The sequence below is a fragment of the Poecile atricapillus genome, chromosome 25 (assembly GCF_030490865.1).
Source record: "Poecile atricapillus isolate bPoeAtr1 chromosome 25, bPoeAtr1.hap1, whole genome shotgun sequence".
Lineage (NCBI taxonomy): Eukaryota > Metazoa > Chordata > Aves > Passeriformes > Paridae > Poecile > Poecile atricapillus.
This window is the reverse complement of record NC_081273.1, coordinates 562,911-587,366: the sequence shown is the minus strand read 5'-3', so window position 1 is coordinate 587,366 and position 24,456 is coordinate 562,911. Positions and strand designations below refer to the sequence as shown.

The following is a 24,456-nucleotide window of genomic DNA, read 5'->3' as shown; positions in this document are numbered from 1 at the left end:
AAGCCTCCTCTTGACAGTTTTGGTAACAGTTCATTTTGTTCCTGTTGTGACTAAGCCATGGAGGAGCTGGTATTTGGAGGTTCCTGTGGATAGTACCAGGAGGTCTGGGCCTCAGCTGTGTTGTGCTCTTGGCTTTCCTCGAGCAGGTCTGGTTTAGGTGGCTGCATATGGTGAAATTCTCCACTGAGGGTTAGGAAGCCGTGCCAGAAATTAAAAGGGTTGGTTTCACCTTGTTGCAATAAATTACAGAGCAATCATAAATGATAGGAAGGAGTTTGATGAAGTGGGTGAGGAACAATTGATGGATTACTTTAGTTAAAATTACTTAGAGCCCAGTCCAACTCCCACTGAAGTCAATTAAATCACAGCTGGATCAGGGCCAAAATGAGTCAAATTCAATTATGCCTTAACTGTAAACATTTTAAAGCGCATTACTGTAAGGCAGTTCAGCACTTGAATTACATTAAAACAAAAGCATTTATGAAATCCCAACTGATTTGATTTTATTTGTACAGCCCTATTAAAAGCCTTTTTCTTGTGGCTGTGACAGAGACCTCTTTGGCTGGTGCCTAATCCCCAGAGCACCTGTGTGTTATGAAGAGATGTCACAGCCATTGATACTGTAGATGAATTTATCCATCACAGACTTGCTGCTGAAGTGATTGCATCAGAAGAGGCAGCAAAGATGACTGAAAGGAGATTGTAGAAATCCCGCTGCTGTTTCATCTAATTGTCAAGATTTAGAGAGCTTACTTGTGTAAGTATCAGCTCATAAATTAACGAAACTTTTACATGAGCTAATCCCAAAAACTGGAATGGTTATGGATATTCATCTGTTTTTCAGCTGAACAAAAGTATAGCATCCAAAATATTATTTAAAAATAAATAATCTACATGATAAAAGGGTAGATTTATAAATAAGTTCAAGTATGGCGGTATTTTCACACAATTGGGCAGGTTATCTTTTAAATTGTAATTCACAGGCTTCCTTTTCTTAAAGGAATTTAGGTATTTTTAATACATTTTGGATTGATTATTTTCATTCTGTCCTCAGAATTTTTCCTCCCTATCCATTTTCCAGCAGAGCCAGGGAGCAGCTCCAAGTGCAGATGTAGGGTTTCCTGGCTTGCATTTGTCTGAGTGTCATGGGGGGTCAGAGCTCCACATCCCGAGTGCCATCCCATCAAAACCTTGTGTTATGGCAAGCTGTGCAGACAGCAGGGAATGTCTGTTCACTGGGATCATTCTCATTTCTGGCTGAACTAAATTTGTCTCTGCACAGACGATCTCCCAGTCCATGCCAAGTGCTGGAAGTACTTCCGCAGGTGTGGGATCGGTCTGGTTTGGTTTCTCTCTTTGCAGCGGGTGTGCTAAAATGAAAGATAAGGGCTGATCCTGGTTTTAATGGCATGACATCACTGTGGCTCTGTGAGAGGTTCTTTGTGGAGGATGGAGGTGCTGGACATGTGTGGAAATGACTTGACTGCATGCTCAGCTGGCATGGGAGTGTTAGAGTGTCTTATTGATGTGTATCTGTCTCCATGGACTGGGCCTTGGTCTGGAAAACTCAGTTTGGCAAATCATTTCCTTTTCTTTTGTGCTGTCACAGTTTTGTAATTGTTTTGGCCTTTCTGTTTTCCTTGTTTTCTATTATTAGAAGGATCAATTAATAGCTTCCACTGTCACATTCTACAGAGTTGGCAACTATGAAATAGAAATTTGGCCTTTGGAGAAGGGGAAAAATTATACCCATCCAGCAGCTTTAATCAGGAAAAAGGGACAGAGCTGTGATAAACGTTAGTACAGGACTTCTGTGGCACATACTCTACCATGGAAAAATACTGTCCCTTTTTTTCCCCTGTCACTGAGCAAAGCGACTGCCATGAGAGCAGTGAGACACTTTGATGGCAGCTGGTGACTCTGTGGCTTTAACATGTTTGAAAAAGATGATTTCTGTGATCCAGGCCTTATTTCTTCCTTTTCAATATTAGCACAATTAGTCATTATGCAACTTGTAAAAATGCATTAAAGTCGGTTGGCAGCTTTTTAAAACCTGAGCATTGCTGTTCCCTCCTCACAGACGCTGCTCAGCACAGCCTTGGCTCACCACCGAGCTCAGCTTTGGGGCTGCCTTTGAAAAAGCAAACACATCAAGAAAACTCTCACCTGCTGGTGGTTTTCATCTCTGAATTTCCACCCACAAAATAAAACTGGTGCTTTCCTGTAGTAAATTACAGGATATAAAATTCTTTTGGGAGTGAAGGATACTGGGAAGCCTTTCATTCATCATAGTGTCTTGACAGTGACTTTGGTTAAAGAAAACCTTTCCTTTAGAAGAAATATCTTGGAAAAACTCCTGATAGTTCTACTTGTAGCAAGTAGAGCCAGTGCTGAATTTCTGCGTACCTCAGGTGTGATTTTGCCCTGTGCAGGGCTGGGAGTTGGACTTGGTGATCCTTGTGAGTCCCTTTTAACTCAAGCTATTTTTGATTTTAGCTCCTTGCTGATGATTTGCTGGGATGTATTCCTCTCTACTCTGTACCAGTCATGCCTCTGAAGGGTTGACTTACATATGGAGTAAATTATAATGGAATTGCTGCCACCACCCATTGCTGCAATGTTAATTAACTGAAAAATCCACCCAGAAGAAAGTTAAGTGTTCATTTCCAGTACCTGGTGTGTAGCTTTAGTATAATTTAAAATGTGACGGACTATTAATTTGTCTTTTCAAAATGTTTGTTTTCCCCCAAGCCAATCATGGGTCATTTGCCTCCAGTAATTGATACCAACATTGGAAGTACTTGTCCAGTTGATGACAAACTTAAGTGTTTGACAAATTACCAACTCTGGTTAACCTGGGGCCAGTTTATACCTCAGGAGAAAATTCAAATACACACCTCATCTAGTTTTTCTCCGCAAGAATTTTCTTCATTTGGGTGTTTCACTTGTTACAACTATCAGTAAATAGTGGGGCTTAGATGTTTTTGCCTGCTGCATAGATGTCCAAACACTGCTTTTCTCGGTACATTGATTTCCCTTCTGTCCCCACTTATTTTCTCCTTGAAGTCAATAGAAGTTTTGGGTGTGTGGAAAAAGAAAAGGAATTGCATCAGTCTGCAAATAAATGAATGCTCAGCAGAAAATGGTCATTTATCTGGCAGCTTGGGACACACCGTGTTGGTAGCAGGGATAACTGAGTGCAGTTGGCTTTTGCAGAGTCCGGGGAATGGCTGAGAGGTTTGCAGGCAGTGCTTTGTGCTTGGGCCATCCCTACTGGGCTTTGTCCTTGAATTCATATGTGACATGGACCCAGCTGAATTCCTCATTCTTCCCGTTTTTTAAAGAAAAATGGTGATTCATTGCACATTAGTGTCAAGTATTTTAAAATCCTTTGCTAAGAAATGAAGAGAAACCCAAAGTCATGTGGTCAGTGGGGCTGTGTATGTTTAACTGTGCTCTTCATGAGTACTAATTACGTACAAGTAAAATCCTGTTTTTTTCCCAGCAGAGGGAATTCTGTAGGAAGGGACTTCCCCACAAATCACTTTAAGATAGGTGTTAAGACAAAACCGTGTTTATTACTTTGCAAGAATTTCAACTCTTTCATCACAATTTTTTATCCATCGTTTGTCTCTTAGTGGATTTTTACACTTAGTCCATGCCCCATAGGGTTGTTCAGTTTGCTCTTTTGCTATCTTCCTTCCCTTACCTCCCCTTGAGCTCTTTGTTCCCTCAGCACAAACTGCACCTGAGAATGTTTGAGTTCAAGTCGAACTTTTGAACCCATGATGTCAGGTTGGTTTGGAATTAGGCAAAACCAGTTTGCCCATCCCTCACTGCAAAAGGGTTAATCCTCTAAACTATTGAGAGACAAGGGCAGGGAATTGTGAAAGGAGCCCCTGTTTTATAAGCATTTATATTGCCAGTGCTTGAATGCCCATAATAAGCAGGTTGTGCTGTGATTAATGACTGTTTTACATGCTGACAATGGATGATGTGTCTCATTGGAGAAGCCATTTATTTTTATTCAGGCTTCTCACCCCAGCAGCACTGAAAATTAGATGTTAACGTCCTGGTGGGAGTGTGTTTCATTCGCAGCAATTTAATGAAAGGTGACCCACAGAGAGTAGAAAATAATTTAAATTTGCCTTTTCCTTGCCTCCTTTTAATGTGTGAGAAGACAGCTTACAAAATTATTTTTTCATACCGGATTTTTCTTTTCCCTTCAAGATTCTTACTTTGTTCCCTCTGAACTGGAAACAAGTAGGAATGTGTTGTCATTCTGAAACTTTATGCATTTGGAAGGGGCAAGCTATTCAAATGCTTTAAACTTTGTTTTCTTAATTTTTTTTTTAAAATAAAGGACTAAATGAATTTGAAATCTTTAGGTATTTGAGCCAATTTTTGTATCAGATTATAAGTTTCTGATTTTGCTGCAGTTTCAATTGCATTTTTCCCTCCTCTTTGTCAGTTTGTAGGTGTAAAGAATGTGGTGGTAGAGTGTTTACAGTGGTTGGAATACACAGAGTAAACACAGAACTCACCTTTTTATTAACCAACTATATGTTTCTATTCATATGGATTCAGCATTGCATCCAGTGTCAAGGCTTTAACTTCTGTAGAATGGCTTAAAGTAAGGAAGAAAGACTTTTAAAAGCACTTTTTATTAATTGGAGAAAATCTATTTCAAGGCAATGAAATGGGATGCAGTGTTCAACCAAATCTTTTGAAAGCTCTACATAAAGTGAAAGTCCTTGGATTTCCTTCCCAGCAGATCTCCTGGGATGGAAACAGAAACAACTGAGGGCATGGCATCAATACTTCAACAAAGAGGAAAAGATGAGTTGGATGTTTAAAAAAAAAAATTAAAATTGAAACAGTTTTCATATGTGGTTCACCAAATGTGAGTTATAGGCTCTTTTGGGTCTCAGAATTTAAAAGCTCCCTCAGAACTATCACACCATTGCTGAGCAGAGCAAAGCAATTCCTGTGATGGGTCAGCAGTGTTGGGTGTTTTCATCAGAGAGCAGTAATTGCCAATAATTGCCTAAGTTCTCTGGACAGATTAATAATATTCCAAGTGGGATACAGCCCCCTATTTCTGAGCTTAATCAAAACACTGACAATGTAAAGATCTTGTCTGTTTGCATGTGGAAAAGCCAAATCTAAGATGCACTTCTTCCCAGCAGTGCCAAATCAGAGTCTGGTAGTGGTGAGATTTGGGAGATACATAAAATATTCCCAGCAGAATTATTTAGATCAGCATCATGTTAAAATTGGCAGGGATGGCTGATCCTGGGCAGAATGTCTTTCTTCGGTGAGGAGAACATTTTAAAAATTGATCTTAAAAACCTATTTTTGTTGGAAAAGCCGCACACTGCATCTGTGCCTGTTATTGGAGGAGTTCCTGTGGAAACATTGCTGCTTGCACAAGAGCAGGACACAAGTATTCCTTCAAAATTAACATATATTTTAATAGCACATTAAGGAATTTCATAATTGTGTGACACAAAAGAGAGTTTTCAACACAGCACTAATGCACTAATGCAATGTATTAATGGGCAATGTCTGCAGAGAGCTGGGAGATAGCAACACCTCTGCCTTCCCTCAGCAGCCATGCTGTTGAGTCCTTTCATATCACTGGTGTGGCTGGGGTTATCACCCTTGTTTTGCATGTGGGGAAAACAGAAGTCCAGTAGGATTCAGAGTGTTGGCTAAGATTGAACATTAAGGCAGTGCCAGAGATGGAAATACTGTGCCTGAAGTCCTATTTCCCCAAAATCTACACCTAAGTGAACGCAACTTTGTTATTTTGGTGCTTTTATGGGGCAAAGTAAAGTCAGTGGGAATGTGACAATATTCCCATCAGGCTGGAGCTGTTTCTTATGGTAGTGGGAATTATACAACCACCTACATGTGAAGGGAAAAAAGGGCTGTGTTGTTTTTTACCTCTTTTATAACTGGCTTTGGAAGCCCCAGCATCCCTGTGGAGCACAGCAATGCCACATTTCCCAGTGACAGGGGCTATAGGAAACTCTGAGGTGAATCCATGAGTTGATGAAACCAGAGGTGGGTGATTGTTGCCGCTGGATATGAAATAGATCACACGGACACAGCTCGAGGTGTGGTGAAAGGAAGAGCAGAGTTTATTTTTCCTCCCAGGATTTACAGGTTTCTGACCATGGCCAGGGATTGGATGGTCAGGATAACACTTTCTCACTGCACTGGCCATGAGAGATGCCCATCACAAGACGTGGAACAGAAGGAATGTATACCTATCTCTCTGTTTACAGTTACTGTCCTGGGAAAGTCTTAGAAAACTATGTCAGCAAGCTCAGAAGCTGAGTTTTCAGGGAGACAGGTGATAACCAAAGCTTTGACTTCAAATCTTAGCTTGAGGGAGGCTTTTCCACCTGAATCTCTAAGTTTCCCACCTAAATCCCTAAATCAGAGCATTTCTAGGGGCATGTTTGTAGTTCTAGATTGGAGCTGTTTGCAACAACACTTGTCCTTCTAACATTTCTGTCCATAAGGGCATTAATTCACAATTAAGGCTGAATTTGAGCACTGTAGAAACCTAATTCCATCATTATGGAATTAGGGCCTTACCTCTACCCAAAGTCTAATCCCTAATTAGGGACTTACCTCTACCCAAAGTCTAATCTAAATTTGTCTGGGGATGTGAAAACAGTGTTTCCTTGACTGACTTCCTGTCAGAACAGAAAAAAATCACACAGACTAATGTTGGACATGAGCGAGGGCTTGCATTTGTTGATCATTGAATCATGGAAATCCAGAATGGTTTTGGGTTGGAATCTCATCCAGTTCCAGCCTGGGCAGGGACACCTTCTGCTATCCCAGGTTGCTCCAAACCCCATTGAACCTGGCTTTGAACCCTTCCAGGGATGGGGCAGCCTCAGCTCCTCTGAGCAGGAGGAGGTCAGGACAGCTGGAGCTCACCAGCTGGAATCTCTGGCTCATCCTTCTGTCAGTGCTGTGGTATGGACTGCCTGGTATCTGGGAAAACCTTGCCATCACTTTTCTGGCACGTACCTGGTTTCATGCCTCCGATGTGTTTTGCAACTCTGATATTTTTCTCATGGAACTGCTTATTGGTTACACACTGGGTGTGTCCTTTTGGGGACTGCCCATCTTTGAGACACATTTCATCTTATATTTTGAGATGAGATTAATTTCTGTAAGAGTAAAACTCGCTTTGTGTTTCAGCTGAAAAACCCCAATATGCTACTGGCCCTGGAATGAGCACTCTGGGTCTTGGCTCCCATCAATCAGTTTGCTGGGAGACTGGGGTATAACTGGTGGAAGCATCCACCTCCCCATGCCCATATGGGACACTCATGGCTGCAGGTAGAGGATGAGATGGAGCCATGACTGATAGTTCTTTCAACATCTTCAGCTCATGACTGACTTTATATAACACAGAGAAGTCCTGAAGTCAAGGAAGCTGCTTCAGGAATGAAGTTGCCAGGACTGATTTTTATGTTGTAGAATGGTTGGCAATGAAAAGTTTCTGTAACCTGGAAATCCAGCTGTGAATTTTTCCCCATCCAAAAAGTGAAAACTTAGTTGTCCTCAATTCATTCTTTTTCGGTCAAGATTGGATCTGTGAGGTGACATGTGTGTGCTGTTATTTGATGTGAAGATAAAAATAACCATGCTCTGTGCTTATGGAAGCTATAACATAGTCAGCTTATTAAAAAAAAGGATCAGGTTTGGAAGAAATCCTCTTCCAGGGTGCTCTAGATTCTGTTAACAGGGTTTCAGCTTCCTAGAATAACACTGGGATCTCCATTATGCTCATCATTGTTCCCTGTGCATATCTCCTCCTTACCCCAGCCACCAGAGCTGGGTTAAGACCACTGAACTAATTGGCAACCACAAAGGATAGGCAGGCTGTGAACAAAACCTGCTCATGTATCATTTGCATCCTTCTAAATTGCATTGTTTGTGCAGCTGTTCAGCCAAATTGTCCACAGAGTTTATTTTTGTCCATAGAGGAAATAGAGACGGGTTTTCTCTGTGTTAGGGCAGATGCAAAATCAAATAATCATATATGCAGCTCAGAGAGATTAAGCTCTCTGCTAAATGTGTCCAGATGGGGGCAAAATTGTTAATAGAGCAACCCTTGAAATTATTAGCCACAGCTATAAGAGGCAGAGGCTTTGCCAAGATGTGACAGGTCTGTTTCAGGTTAACACTGGCACTTGCTGAAGTCCCCCTTTCATTTCAGTGGGGAGGAAAAGAGCGGGACGTCTGTGTATTTTAAACACTGATCCAGTATTCTCCTGAGAAGGAAAAAGTGTTTTCCAAAAGATCCATCAGGCAAAATTTACAGAGTCTGGTGTTGAGAAACAATTGCACTCTCTTTCTTCCCATGTGTCACTCAGCAGTGTGTTTTAGAGCCTTGGGGCAGGAAGAGGTAGTGATATTTATGGCAGACTTTCTGCTGAAGCTCACACAAGGGTGGGTTTGAGAAACCTAAAGAGTGCTTTTGTGTGCATGGCCAGTCAGCTGGCCAAGGCTGGCTTTTGCTTGTGGATGCTGTGATAATAACTAACAGAGAAGGAAGTGAGGGATGATTGATTTATGCAATCATGGCATTGTATGTTTGAACTTGGCCAGAAACTGTGAAATCCTGAGAGAAGGCAGAATCATTTGTCAGATGTGTGAGGATATAAGAATAGCCATAATGTGTTGGCCCAAGGTCCATATAGACAAGACTCAAAGCTTGGGCAGTGGCCAGGGAGAGATGCTCAGGGAGCAGAACAGCACAGGACTTATCCTTCTATCAAACTCCACCCTCTCAGCTAGGACGAGCTGTTTATCCATCGGAGTCCAAATCTTGCTCCTTGACCAGTGACACCATCTGGGCAGAGGAATCTATTTGGCCTCTCCCAGTGTCCCATGATGTCTGCTCATGTCTGTCATTGGTAAATTGTTTCAACTGAAGCTGAGATATTGTGAGAGTTCTGGGGTCTCAATGCAGTGTTCCCCTTCCATCCCCAACAACCAAGACCAGGAATTTCCTGTAAATCCACTCCTCAGAGCTGTTCCATTCTCTCAACCTTTGACTGCTCCACCTGTGAAGTTTGGGTCCAGTGGGTGATGAGCTCTAGTGCTGAGCCTTTTCCTCAGTGATGGAGGGAACTCTTGGCTGAAGTATTTAACATGACTCAATTCAAAAGAGTTTCAAGCTGGTTGGTTTAGTGGACCTAAAGTGTCCTTTGCTACAGATCTGGGCAGGAAGCTGGCAGATTGTATCCCAGAACTTCCTTGCACTGCCTGAGTATTGTTTATGGAGATGTGCTGGTGTTTATTTCTCTGGGATTGATGTGGCCTGGGCTTAGAACTCCCTCTGAGTCCAAGCAATAAGGGTCTGGAATGGAGGTTCACTTTCAAACCTGCCTTCCCTTGGGAGCTGTTTGAAGTCACAATGGCCTTGGGCCTATGTATCCAATAAATATTAAGGCAGATCTTGTGTTCAGAGAACCTCCCTTCCCACTGAGTAGGATTTAAAGGAATCATCAGCTAAAGATGAAGAATCCCAGAGTCCCTTTTGTAAAGCCTTAGGCAATGAACAGGACCTCTCTGAGTCATGCTCAGTTTGGCTGGAGGGGGCAGGTTTGAGTCAAGGGGGACCCCCATCAAAAAGGCAGGTTGTCATTTGAGTACATGAAGCAGAATAATTCAAAGTACAGAAGTGGTGTCTGTTGTGATTCATTCTCTACTGATGAAGCCACAGTGCCATTACATTTGCCACAAAGGATTTCTTGATTGCTGGCCAAGTAGATTCTTTAAATGCTTCTTTAAAACAAAATAAATCTTCTTTATATATAAATTTTCCTCTTCAGTGGGGATCTGACAGGGTCCTGGCACACTACTCTGCTTGACTGACAGCCTGGAAGAAAGGCTGCTCTGTGCAGGGACAGCAGCCTTTAGCACCAGGTGGTGCTGGATTGTGTCTTTTCAGCAGTTGGGAATAAACTCACTGGCCAAACATTGTTATCCCAGGATATCCCAGTGATCACCCCAGGATAGCACAGCCAGGAGTTTCCACTCCAGCTTCAAGGTGTATTACCATCCCCCCCCCCGTATGGCCCTGAACAAAGCCAGTTTGTCAGAATGGTGATTGCCAGCCCTGCCAGAAGATCTTTGGTGCCATCCTTCAGGGATTTGGCATCCCTGGAGACACTAGGGAATAATCCAACATTCACCTAGTTGCTCTAGGTGAATGTTGGATTATATTAAAAACACAATGAATAGTTGCCCCACGTAGAGCCCTGTCCAAGGCAAGGTGTTCTACATCTGCCTGTGGCAGGAGTGAGACAGGTCTCAGTCAGGGAGGTTCCTCAGCTGTTCAAGGCCAATTTCTTACTGTGTGCAGGGTCGTAAACACACAAAAACCACAATATGAATATCAAATGTCATTAATAGGTAAGGATTAATTATTTTTCTGTTGGTTTTTGTAGAGGCCTACAGCATGCACAATTTTCATCATTCAAACTTACTAATTGGTGTTATTATTGAGAAGTTGTACAGCAATGTGTTGATAAATCACTGATGGGGACAGATTTATAACAGAAAATCTGGATCCTACAGCTCCAAGAGCTGAGAAAATTTCTCCTGTGGCTTTGAAATTGGGCTGAACTCAGCCACAGCTCCAAGTATCCCAGACCACAGAGAACAGAAGCTGGAGCTGTGTCCAGCTCCAGTCATTCCTGGGGAGTTGTACTGGGATTTGCAGAGTGACAGATGCTCTGGGGAGGATTATCTTTTGAGTCAACCACCACCACCATCAGTGATTTTGTTTGCAACAGATTTAGCTGAAAACCTTCTCCCCCACAAAAAAGTGATGGAAGAGAAAAGGGACGGTTCTCAATGATCTTGAAAGTCTCTTCCAATCTAGTGATTCTGTTTTAGGGATTCTTCTCAGGGAAGGTTAAACATGACTCCAGGTTTTCTCCCACCTGAAAATCTGAGGTCAAAAATTTCTATTTGGTCAGATGCCAATTTTTTCTTCCATTCCCACTTGACTCATACAGAGGTATAAACTCCTGAAGAACTGGCTTTCAGACAGAATGCCTAAAAAAAGGATTTTGACTGTGCTAAAATTAGCTGCACTAATTTCCTTTCTTTTGTTTTGTCTTCTGTTTTCTTTCTGTGGGCACATGTGGGTGAAATCCTGGCTCCACTGAAACTGATGGGCATTTTGCCATGGACATCAGTTAGGTCTGGATTTTTCCACAATGAAGAGTAGCCATTTGCTATATTTTTTGCTGTGTTGCTGAGTTGCATTTAATGTTTGCAAGACTTGTTGTCCTTGTCAGATTAATAGGGTTCATTGAAGCAACAGAAGAATCTAGTGTCAATGTACCTGCAGTCTTTAGTTGAGGAGCAGTTGAACTTTACTGCAAGGAGCCTCACTGGTGCTATTTTAGAGTACCAGTGGTTTCTGTTAGTGTTCCAGCTCTGCACTTAAGATTTCAGGGTTGATTGCTCTGCTTTCCTGTTGCTTCCGTGACGCTATTCCGATGGAAATTTTGTCTCTGTCCATTTGATCCGAGTCTTGGGACTATTTTTGGAAGCTTTCAAAATGTCCCAGAAGTGTCCTTCACCTCTGCTCTTGTGCAGAGACTTTAGCTCTAGCTTAGCTACAACTGATTTCCACACGTATCCAAAGAAAGAGAGCAGGTAGAAAAAGAAACCAAACCAAGACAATTCTCCTCTCCCAAAACAGGGTTAACTCTGTCACTGAGCTTTGAGGTGCTGGAGAAGAAGAATGACAACAGAGAGTGTTTTCAAACACTCCAGTTCCAGGATCCCCATTTAATATGTAAGAGTCACAGAAAAATCTGCTTATAGAGCTGAGCTATGGCACTTGTAAAGGCCCAGAGGATTATCTGCAGGTTTTCCAGCTCTTCCAATACTGAAAGAGGTATGGGAAATGGAAAAGAGTATCTGAGGGCTGTGTTACAGAAAGACTAGAAAGGATGAGAAGAGAATCAATGCCTGAACTGGTTGATACAGAGGGTTTCTGACAAATAACTTGTCTCCAGCTTTCTGGCCAAGCCTTGTTTGAGAGGGGTGCTAAAACAACTAATTCCATACTTAGGTACCACCTCTAGGTTCAATTGCCTTGCTCAGGCACAGCTTAGGGAGTCTTTGTTGCCATGCCTGGACTTCCAGCTCTGAAGGACTGTCTGTGCCAGAATGTTCCAAGGGCTGCTCCATGCATATACATGGACTCACTGTTGGGAAGTGCCAAACTGTCAGCACAGTGATCGCACCCTCATTAGCCCACTTCTGCCCAGGCCATAATTGGCTCAGGAGCAGCCATCCCCTGGCATGGCTCTGCTGCTTCCCATTCTGGAGACAGCAGAAGGATCTGTTCCCACCATGCTGCATAGCAGAAGCATCACCCAGGTAATTTTTTAAACTTGGGATTCAAGTGTTCATGACAGTGCTCAGTGGGCCAGGCACCTTGGAAAGGGCTGGATCAAGGAAGTCTGATAGACCTGGCAATTCCCCTCAACCCTCTCCTATGCACATGTTCCTGAGAGGAAGTGAATTTTTCAGGGATATGCAAAACCTGTTGCTGTTCTTCCCTTTCCTCTTGCCTTTATGTCCGTATCAGGGTGCTTGGTGGAGCACAGCATTGGTCTTGGGAAGAACCTGATGCCTTCTAACAGTTAATAAGACAGAGTCTTCCATGTCTGGGGAACTTCTCAATGCCTGAGCCTGATATAGATGGAGCAGGGAAGGTTTAAATCTGATGTCATAAAAAATAGATGAGATAAGGTCTAACCTGAGTGCAAGAATTACTTTCCTGCCCTCAGTGGGACTTCTAATGGACAAGAGAGGTGCTGCAGGTCCATGTGCTGCCTGAGGAAGCTCAGCAGAGGAGCAGAGCCCTTGTACAAGGGTCAGATTTTGTCTCTAGTCAGCTTTTGGAAGGTTTGGTAACCATAAGGCAGAGTCCCACTCTGACTGAGGGGATGTTGTGTGTGGTGCAGTGCACACTGGTTACCTGGCTGTTGTCTTTAAGCACTTGGCTCCTGGGCCACATCGACATCCTGGATTGTACCAGATCCCTGCTCAGCTCTGGATGCAGTGGTAAAGTCTAGCTGAGATCCATGGAATTGGTATGGTTGGAAAATCTCTGCTTTTTGGGATCTATGGTGAAAAAAGTCGATGTAATGTCCTCCCCACTAAAGAAACTATGTGTGGTTCAACTAATTTTCAACGTTTCCGTGCTTCTTTTGTTTTCCTTGCTTCACTCAGGGTTTTCTTATTCCTGTCAGGAGACTGCCTGCTCCTTCAGCAAAATCCAGTTCTTTCCTAAATGAACTCAAGTCCTTTTTGGTTCCCTTTGTTCTGACACTCAGGAGATGAGAGATTTATAGACCTTCCTGAGTCGTAAATTAATTTTCTTTTATTATTTACCTTTTGCTGCAGCCCATTATGAGTGAGAATCATTCTGCCTCTGAGCAGGGCTGACCTGCCAAGAGGAGCTAATCCATAAATCTTTCCTTCCTTTTTCTTTCTTGCTTTCCAAAATAACATTTGGAAACTGAGTTTGCCTGGGAGGAAAACTGTTCTTCCATTGCCGGCAGTCAAACTGTGCAACTAATTAGTGCTTTCCCTTTTCTCTTTCTTCTGCTCTGTGTCTGCTGGGGTTGAAATTAAGCCAAGGAGGAGAGGAGGAGGGGGTATATAAAGGGAAAATATTTCTTTCAGGTATTTATTTTTAATTACAACTTCTGCAAAGTGATCTGATGCAGTGGTGGTGTATCCACTGTGTCTTAGGTAGCGGTCAGAAGTTTAAAAGAAATTTATTAGAAACATCCCAGAAGATGAGTGGAGAGGGCTTCAGGTTGGTCTTCTTGATGTAACATCTTCTCGCTGCTGAAAAGAAAAACAAATGACAGAAAAATCTTTGGATACATCAAACCATGATACATTTTTTGCAGAAATATCTGACATATAATTAGGAAACTGGAGTCAAGGGCTCTCCTAGATCTGTGTGGCTTGCGTAAGCCAATTCATGCCAAGGTGATGTGGACAGTGCATACTGCAGATCTGTTATTCACTGTACAGTGGCTGCCAGTGCAGATTTAAATAGCAAAGCAAAATGTTTTCAGATCGTTCAAAATGCTCTGGAGATCCAATGTCTTTTATTTTTAGCCCTTGGTTAGTTTTAGCAAGAGTGGCCAGATGTTTTTGGGGTGGACAGAAATCAGAGCTTTCTTGCTGCTTGAAACTGAGATTATTCAAATCCTTAAAAAAGAACTACAGGAAAAAATCTGTTGTTTAGGCAGCACTCCTTCAGTTGTGCATGGTATGAAGTATGGGATTATACTTATTCCCAAATATTTAAGAAGTATTCAGAAGCAGAATGAGCCTGAAAATACCCTAGGCTTTGAGGTGATTGATTATTCTAATAGATAAAACTGTGACTTTTCTGCAGAAAACCACATAGTAAGAGACCACTGTCCCTGTGAAGAGCAGTGAGACCTCCTGAGCCCTAAACCACTGGTGGTTTCACCACTGGAGTGTGGGGCCTCTTGACAGTTTTAGATGGAAATAGTAAAATGCTTTAGGTGTGTTTCTAGGGTAACAAATTCCTTATTTTCTGGTTTATGTGGGCAGCTTTTGGGTTTTCATGTACAAAAGAGCGGTGGGTCAGAAAAAGTGCTCACACAACAATGCAGGTGAGAACGTGTTCAGTGGAACCATTGTGAAAGGCAGGTATGGAAAGAAAGAGCTCTTCACTCCCATTCATCCCAGTTCAGGAGACAGAGCATGTCACAACAGTGCTGAGCAGACAAGAGCTGCTTGCCAGCATTTAATTTGTTGAAGATTAGGAAATTATTCTATTCTTACAATACCATGTCAGTCTAGAAGTACCTTTGAACTCTGGGGGATGTGAAGTTTAGATCTCACCTCAGATTTCGTGGTGCTTGGAAAGCAAGGCTTCATTAGGGTGAGTAGTGTACGGATAGTTTAAGGGGAGTCATGTTAACAGTGTACCTAGAGAATATGGACTGGCTCAGCTTCAGCTGCTTTGAACTTTGAGATAGCTGGTCCAGAGCAGGACACTAAACTTGGGCTTTTTTCTCCAGGAACTGAAAGCTGGCTCATGCAATGTAGGGGTCGGTTATTTCTGGTTTGCTCTGTATGCAAGGGGCTGCTAAAGCATTGCCCCCTTTCTGACCTGTAGATTTCCCAAAAAAAAATACCTGCAGCCTTGACCCCCATGTCGTTCCTAGATGCCATCCTTATTCTTTACGCCATGCCACAAACATCCTGTGTCCTCACATTCTAAGGCTGGGGGCACAAAGCAGACCAGTCTTGTGTAAGCTCAGCTGATCATGATGCTTTCATTATTTACAGTGGCTTCTAAAAGCAGTGTCACAACTGTTAGTGTCAAACTATAAACAAAGGTTACTTTTACGAGCACAAATAATAAACATACTCAACACTTAGTGTCAGCAGTCTCACAAATCTGTTCAGCACCTGGAACTAGAATCAGCTTGGCAGTTGTGAACCATGATTTGCGCAGAAGCAGGACCGTGGTTTCAGAAGGGCCATAAATAAATTTGTGTCCTGACGTGGGCACCAAAAATAAGCATGTGCTGAGCTTTTCTGTTTGACCAGGGCACAGCTGCTGGCTGTTGAGAATTTTGGAAAATGTATCCCCTCATTCAGGTGCTCAGCAACTCCAGACCCAAACAACTTCAGTGTCATCTGCTTCTCTAATAACCACTGTTGTACCCTGCAAAAATAGCCAAGGCCTTGCTGCTGATCTTGAAAAGGAGTTCCTTTAATCCTCATCTTTCTCTGTTTGATGAAGGTAGATCTTAAGCTCTGGGACAATTGTCACCATCCTCCCCTCCTTCAAGCACTCCCATGTGCTGCTGCCATGCCATATAGGAAAGCAAATATCCCTGGTTGCTCTGATATCAAATAACTTTGCTGACCTCCATTGAAGAGAGTTCATTGTAAAAATCCTTTCATCCAGAGGTGTTAGTCACCTGGAGCATTGCAGGGGTTTCTGAGCTCTGGCGATTTATTATTCATGAGTAAATTTGTGCTTTATGAAGAGCCCTGCTGGAAGTACATGAAGGTACAAAATTATTGGTTTATCAATGATCTGGTGCCAAAAGCCAGCCATGAGCGAGGACAGGAATGGGCTTTGGGAGGATGAACCTGTAGAGGAGCAGGAGCTCTGTGATGGGTAGGGTTGAACCAGGACCCTATAGCAGTGGGATAAGGGGATGTAGAAAGACTGGATCCACTCCTTTCTGGAGTAAGCTTAAGGTTAAGTCTCCTTATTCAGAACAGGGTAGAACTGGGATCCAAGGAGCCTCTTGGACTCTGAATGACCAAGAGCAGTTGTGTACTTGGGCTTAGTCCCAGGACTGCTGCAAATGAAGACATCAACACATGATGTCCTCATGAATCTCATGGCACACCCAGGAACACCTCTCGTGGTGGAGGTGGCCTCAATGTTCCTTGCATAGGACTCTAGAAATGGAGACACCCTTTGAGGAGGCAAGAAGGGATGATTTTTGGGCAGATTTGGATGAAAGAGAAAAAAATCATCTGTTCTACAGGTAGGTCAGGAAGTTCTTGTCAGCAAGAGTCAGAAATGAACAGTAGTGGGTTGTCAGGAGGACACAGGTTCTGGGAGCAGTATCTGCTTCTGTGTAGCTGGGTGATGTCAGAGGGTGCATAAATACCAGCACAGATCTAATGTGTAAAGCAATGGACAGAGGTGTAAAGCACAGGACAGTGGTGTAAGGCAAAGGACAGCACATTCTGTCCTAATTTATGATCTTTGAACAGCCACTAAAGTTGTAAATTAAGGCAGACTTTTCACCAGGTTACTCAGTAGATCAGCACAGTCCTCAGCTAGAAAAATCCACAGAAAGAAAAGGTAAATGAAGCTTGACACAAGTTAAAGGTTGGCTTGGCAATTCTGATCTCATCTCTCAAGTGCTTCTGTGGTGGTTTAAGTGAAAAGCTTTACATATAATGAAAATATTTTGATTTTTAGTGTTGCAGAGGTGTGAAGGAGAAAGCAAGACTGAAGCCCAAGTCTGCCTAAGCCCTGGTCTATATTTACAGCTGTCCTTATGTCCCAGTCTGTTGGGATTTAGGATTTTGACTAGTTTCCCAAGCTTGCTTTGTAAGTGGCTGGATTTTGCACAACTTGCTGTGGTTGAGGAGAGAAGCAACTATCAACAACCTGTGATGTTCTTTGATGTAGCCAGCTCACCTAGGACCTGGTTCCTGTGATCACAACCCTACAGCTGGGGAGAGGGCTGAGAAATACGGGTCATTAGCAGGCCAGGCTGGCAACTCCTTTCTTCCGCTGTGTGGAGTTACTCACCCCAACACACTAATTGAGGTCTAGAGATCATTATTTTCATTAGTGGTGATTCATGCAAAGGGTTTCACAATCAGGCCCGCTGGTGTAATATGTTCCTTTCCACAGTCCCATTTATCTAAAGATCTCCGAATACTTTGTGTACATTAAATTTTAATCCATGTTTTACCACCAGCGATGTAGGTAAGGAAGATTGTTTCCATCTTGCAAATGAGGTAAAATGAGGTACAGAGCAAGAAAGTGACTTGCCCAAGACTCTGCAGGTTGTATATCTTACAGTGAGTTTATGTTTCCCGTATGTAGCTCAATTTCCCTGCCCAAACTTTAAAGGAACATTCGATTTCCTGGGGCTAAGGCTGAGCAGGAATTTGCTATAGCTGTAAATCAGAAGGCCTGACATGGATCAGAACTTCTTCCAATGTTTGGGAATGTTTGGATTTGTCATCCCAGGACAGTCCTGACCTGAAAAGATTGGAGCAGAACTGGTTTGTTTTTAGGGTTGGTATCAACTGGTTGGTGTGAGATGCAGAGTTCAGTCAGTGAAGAACTCTTGGGATGTATTCATCATCATCTTCCTGCATGGTCAGCAGGATCAGTGTGGGCAGTGGAGGATGAAAGTGGTTCTGATGCAGTTGCCTACTAGGGGATGGAATAAGTTGCGAACTGGACTCTGTTGTCTATTACCTGCAAGGGGAGGGGAAGTGACTATCTCAAGTGAACCCTGTTCTAGTTTCCCAGAGAAACAAAGTTGGGAACAGAATTGGGATATATTTCATCTTTTGCTTGGAGTTTAATCCTGTGGTAATTAGACAGATGATTTCAATTGTTACAATAGCTCCTAAAAAAGGAGTGAAAAGGCAGTCTTTCGTTTCCCTGGCCTAGGGTTAGGGTTCCCCAGCCCAAGAAAAGTCGTGCAATGTGGGAGAAAGAAGAGGTCCAAAGAGGGGAATATTCTTGCCCGTGGTCCTTTAACAAGCAAATGGCAGAGCCAGGAAAGCTGTTCCTGTCTCTCTCCTCTCCCCAGCCCTCCCATTACTCAAACACGTCAGCACTGAACTGACCTTCATCCACCTCTGCTTCCTCCCTGCCAGGCTCCCCTTCTCTACGGGCGTATCCTCTCATCTCCGTCATCACCCGGCAGCCGCCCGTGCTACCCCAGCTGGTCCCGGCTGCTGGCAGCTCCCGGCTGCTGCCGCCCCAGCCCTGCCTGGGGGCCGTGGGCACGGAAGTTTCCCCCAGTGAGGCCCAGGGCAGCAGCGAGTCTGAGGCAGAGCAGCCCCCACCGCGCTCGAAGAAGCCACGCCGGAGCAGGACCATCTTCACCGAGATCCAGCTCATGGGCCTGGAGAAGAAATTCCAGAAGCAGAAGTACCTCTCCACCCCTGACAGGTAGGTTGGTTGCTCACACCAGGAATAGGGATGAGCAAAAGGGATGCTCCAGCCCTGCTCAACTGTTCCACATTGAACATTCCCTGGCTAGGGGGTGCTGCCTCTGGCTCCACTGAGTTGCCTCTACCATTGGCTGCAGCCATGGTTAAGTAACCTGAAGCAAATTCAAGGCTACTTTTCCTGGTATCAAAGGTGATACGAATAGATCATATCAGTGTAAATGTCAGATGATGATACACATGCTTGGGAGCAGGTCTCCAGGCTCAGAGATCTCCTCAAAGAAGAAGGATCTCTGCCTTTCCCACTCCTGCTGCACACTTGAAGAAGGATGGAGCCTGTCTCCCCCTGGGATCTGCTGGTTCATGGCTGTGTGTTCATGGTACCTTCAGCTGCTCCTGAGCTGGCTTTCACCTCACACCTTCGGCAGCAGTTCAGTGGGAAGGTGGTGGCCTGTCCATAGGTTTGGAAAGCAGAGCCTGGAGTTGAAAGCTGCCTTGCAAAGGCACAGGCAAGTTCTTAGGCACTACTTGGTACCACACGGGCAAACCAAACTAAGAGAGATTTCAGCTTTTTTAAGGGCTTTGAATCTTACTCTGCAAATTTAAATTATGGAAAAATGATCCATCCAATTCCTAGGAAGTTTGTAAACATGGAGAAGGTTTGAAAAATATCAATCCCATCACTCCACAGAGGGCAGTGTCCCAGTATTTACATTGATTCTGAAGATGGCCTTTTCTGCTCCTACTGCCTGTCACCAAATTGCCGCAAGATCAAAACACCTGCCTGTAGCCAACCTGCCTCATGGAGTTTTGGAATTTCTGCTGTGCCTGCACTGCCTCCCCATAGCCTTCATATCACCAGGTGGTTGACCCTTTGCTGTAGCACTCAAGGCTGGTAATTAATAATCTTACATGACTGTTCCTTGACTCCATTGAGGCTGATGAGCAATTCCTGCCCATGTACCGTTTCCCCTCTGTTTGTTTCCTTGGGTTTCTAGGCAGTGCTGGTTGCACTGTGGTATGTGGCAATAGATGGCAGCTGGTTGCAGGTAATCCAAGTGTTACCAGACATGTGCACCAAGGCGTGAATGGTTGACTAAGCCAAGCTTCTCTCTCTGTCAACTCCTGGCTGGAAACATGGCAAAGCAGTGGATTGTGGTCCATGTTCACTTCTGCAGCTTTTGGCCTGGATCGAGATTGTAGTGCTGGGAGGGCAGCTGAAACCCCTGGTTTATCCATAGTGTGGGAGGACATCATATCAGGGTAATGACTCTGATATGTTCTACTCTTAACAGTAATGGTGTCTTAGATCAATGGCTTCAGATGTGATGTAGTGGCAGAACAAGCCTGCAGGTGCAGAGTGAATCCAGAGTGGGGGAGAAGCATGAATCATTGAGTGTGAGGTGGAGCACAGAGGAATGGTGTGGGGTATGTGGGTGTTTACAAATATAAGTCTGGTTGCCCAAGGAGCCCAGCTGTAACAAAGGTTTTATTATGAAAAACTTGGCCTTGACAGAAGGGTTCTGCCATCCAAAGGCAAGGAGATATCTGCCAAAAAGTCACAGAATGCAAAATACTGTGGAATGTGGCTCTGAGTTGGAGCTGTCTCACCTGCAGGACTTGCATGACTCCGAGGGGCACTTTCCTGGCATGGCTGAGGATTTCCAGCTCCATCCCTTGTGCAACTCCATTACAAAACTGCCAGATGCGTGGTGCTATCACCTGTGGGAAAGGATCAGGAGCTACTCTAAGCTGCATTTGCTTCATATCCTGGGCTTTAATATAAAAATAATGAATGGGTTCACATGAACTTGCATGAGTTGGAGATTTGTGGAGGATGAATCAGGATTATGGGCTGTCTGCCACATATACCCTGCAGCTAAACATACAAAAAAGAAATCCACTTAGAAGCTTAAATTGCCTAAATAGCAGAATGTATATGAAATTAATAGATTTAGATGTACTACTACTCCATGAGAAATGGGAAAGGGCCACAATCCCCATTCTGAAGGTAGTGAAGGAGAAATATGATTCAAAGAATAGCTGATGCTGTGTGTCTGTTCCTACATGTTTATTTCAGACCAGTGACCTGTTTTTCACGGATATGATGTACCAGTAGCTCCTAATTCATGGACAAACATGGAGCATCAGCAGTTGGAGTGCAGCAGGTTCATGTCTCGAAGAGGGCAGACAAACCCTGCCACTTCTAGAAAAGAGAGCTTGCAAACACCTGCATCTTCCATAGGAGCATCTGTCTTTGCATCCTAAATTCACGGGCTTTATCACTTTGGTGTATCTGTTGAGACAACTGATCAGAGACACTGTGAATGCTCAAACAGTGTTGGACTGCCTAGACCTGGCACCTGAGCTCCTCTTGGCTTCTGTAAACTCACTTTGTTGTGTGGTTTGTCTCCCAGGCTCGACTTAGCCCAATCCTTGGGGCTGACTCAACTGCAGGTGAAGACGTGGTACCAGAACCGTAGGATGAAGTGGAAGAAAATGGTGAGTGGGTCTTTGTCATTTTTCCATCACTTTTAAAAACTGATTGCAAAGAACAGATTTGGAAGCTGAACATAGTGGAGTGACTTGTGTCTATTTATACCAAACTTTGTTTTATTCCTGATCAGTTTTCACAGAGATGGTATTTTATTTTTTTTTTAAAGTGTTCATACTTCAGCATATGTGGTGAGCTAGAGGGGACCAAAGGCAGTAGGAGGAGAACAAAGCAAATGGTTGAAACAAATGAGGATAGAACTGAGGGAAGAACCAAAATACCTCCTTCTGCATTTTTGGCATTCGTGTGATCTCAGTGCTTCTGGGATTGGTCTTGTGCATAAACAAAAAAGACTGTTGCTCTGTGGAAACTCAGAGCAGTTTTGAGAGCTGATGTCATTAATTTTTGCTTCTCATATCTTCCTTTCACCTTTCACTTATTCTCATCTTCCTGGTCCTTTTCCAGTTAAAATGCTTTTTTATAAAGGACAGACACAAAATAAATGCTGGTGGGAGCATGATGCTGTGACATTCTCTAGTGGAGGTGTCCATGTTTTCTGATTTGGGAGAGGAGGTGCAGTTCTAGGCTGTTCCTTTGGATGTGTGTGGCACCTGCAGAAGTTACTGTCACTTCTAACAAATTTGGCATTAGCTTGGATGTAGATCCTTGGCTGGGGTGTCTTGTTGCTGCAGGAATGGTGTGAAGAGAGGGATTTAGGCATAGGAACAGGGTGTCTGAGACCAGCAGAGTTCAGAATCCTTAACAGTTCATCTCTTTGCTCCAGGTGTTGAAGGGTGGACAGGAAGCTCCAACGAAGCCCAAAGGCCGTCCAAAGAAAAACTCCATTCCCACCTCAGAGGAGATTGAAGCAGAGGAGAAAATGAACAGCCAGGCTCAGAGTCAGGCATGGGAGGGATCTCAAGCCAATGAGGAGCCAAAACTAACAGAGGAGAACCCAGAAGTCCTGTTGGAGACAGAGAAGTCTCCAGAACATATACCAGAGCCTTCCTCAGAGGTGACTACACCATTACCATTAAGTTAAAAGGGAAAGAAAGAAGGGGAAAAGAAGAAAAAAAAAAAAAAGAGAAAAATCAAAGCCAAATATATATATGTATATATATATTTAAATATGTATGTAACGGTGTGTGTGTACATATATACACACATACATACATACATACATATATGTATGTAGACCTTGTGTATAAATCTAAAGATTGGTCACTTTGTGCCTTTGGGAATCAGCCATCATGAGCCAGGTGGAACAAACACATCCTGTGGGAATGGTGTCAGCCTGTTCCTCTGGCAGGTGCCTGAGCCTTCCTGAAGAGAGGGTCAGGGCCGGGACATGTTTCCAGGGAAAACCACGCCTAGAACCCCAAGACAGCTCTTTGAGAAGCCTGGGGCTCTCCCAAGCAGTGGGAGGCAAGTGTGTGGCTGTGTTGGAGGGTCAGTGTGTTCCCTTGGCTTAATCCCTGCCTCGTGTGGTTGCAGTGGACAAAGAGCTTGGCCTGGGCTCAGATCAGGGATAGCTGAGGAATGGGAGCTCTGACAGCAAGCACCATTTCCTCGTGTAACCAGCACTTAATTCTGTTAGGGATGGGCCTGACTTAAATAATTTTAGGAAATGGCCTGGTTTTGCTTTGGCCCAGTTAAGATCAAAGCTTCCAAAGGGAGATCCATACCTGGGTCAGCTCCAATTGCCTCTACTTGGGTAGTTTGTGTCTGTGAATTTGCAGTGATGTGGGATAAAACCTGGGATGAGATGAGCATTTGGATATAAGTCTGCTCCAAAAGCTTTTGGGTGCTTGGATCTGGGACTTTTGCTTTGGGCCCACTTCTGATTTTTGTAGGGATTTTTTAAATGAATTGTTAAATGTTTTCAGGGTTTGGGGAAAATGATGGTTTTCCAAAGTTGCTGCAGGAAGTTGGCATTTGTTTAAGATATGTGCCAAGAAAAGACGTGCATCATGTTTCATAGAGTCTTGTTAAGGGTGCATTTTGCCCAAAGGCTGCAAGAGATGTATTAAGATAACCTTTATTTTTTAATTAAAAATAAAATACATAAATCAAACAGTTGTTGCTATTGTTTCTCTTCCACAGATTCTCATTTCAGAATATCAGGCAGGGGCTTTTCTGGAATAGGTTTTTCTATTCCAACAAAATCTGGAGGAAATGGAAATCATCAGATTTTCCTTAACATCACTGCAGAACAATCTCCGTGTAAATTATTTGTAGCACTTGCCAAGGGAGTTGAGGGTGTTGTAAATGCCACCTTGTCACTGGATGAATGTGTCAGAACAAGGGCACTATCTTCTGTCACCTCCTCCAGTTTTGGACACACATTTAGTGGCTCTTTGTGGCCCTGTAAAGATATTTTCTGAATATCCCTTTTTTGGGGATGGCAAGGATTCACACACAGATCTCAAATGATTTATCCAAGCAGTGTTGAGTGGGGAGAAATGGACTCTTTTTCCCCAGTTTCTTGCTCAGAGGTGTTTGGAAGTGTCTGATTCCAGCTCTGCAATAGCTCTGTGTTGCATCGGGTAACATAAAATAGGTATTTGGTAAAGGATTAGTGCAGTTTATTTTTATGGTTCAGTGTCCCAGCTTGGCAAGATTTGCCATGCATCAAACCTGTTTTTGTTCCCCATCCAGTCAGTGACTGAAGATGTCTTTAAAACTTGAAAATGGCTTTCGGAAAGGTAAAAAATAAATAAACCATACAAGCAACAGTGATGTTTGTGGGACATCCTGTCCTAGAACAGTGCTAATGTTATAAGATGTGGGCAACTCCTTGAAGAAATGAATCTGTATAATCCTGCCTGGGGACTGATCTTTGAAATGGCTTAATAGAGAAATACTTTCCAAGTAATCCTCTCTGTGCTTCTCACTGTGTGTGTTTACAGTGTGTGAGACAGAGACTGCAGTTTCATGTGGTGAAACTCCAGCTTTAGCCAAGCCAGGGTGGGACATGCTCCACTCCCTGTGTGTCCAGTACACAATAATCAACTTGGAAAAGGCAGCCACTAGTTTAAGTGCATCTACAGGTTTGCTCCTAAACCTAAACCAAATTTACCAGAGCTGGGCAACACTCATTTGCAAGGAACTTAGAAGACACCTGGTATTTGTTACCTTTTAGTTCTTCTTTTTCTGTGTCA

At 43.5% G+C, this 24,456-nt stretch overlaps 1 protein-coding gene across 1 annotated transcript in view; it reads left to right on the top strand.

The window, feature by feature from the left end:
• The window catches only part of BARX2 (BARX homeobox 2), a 32,827-nt gene extending 10,447 nt beyond the window's left edge, over positions 1 to 22,380 (top strand). The window contains exons 2-4 of the mRNA XM_058857040.1: positions 18,505 to 18,802; positions 21,219 to 21,303; positions 22,080 to 22,380. Coding sequence (XP_058713023.1) covers positions 18,505 to 18,802; positions 21,219 to 21,303; positions 22,080 to 22,337 — 641 coding nt within the window. The 3' untranslated portion in view covers positions 22,338 to 22,380. The remainder of the gene's footprint in view (positions 1 to 18,504; positions 18,803 to 21,218; positions 21,304 to 22,079) is intronic.
• Positions 22,381 to 24,456: the final 2,076 nt, after the last annotated feature.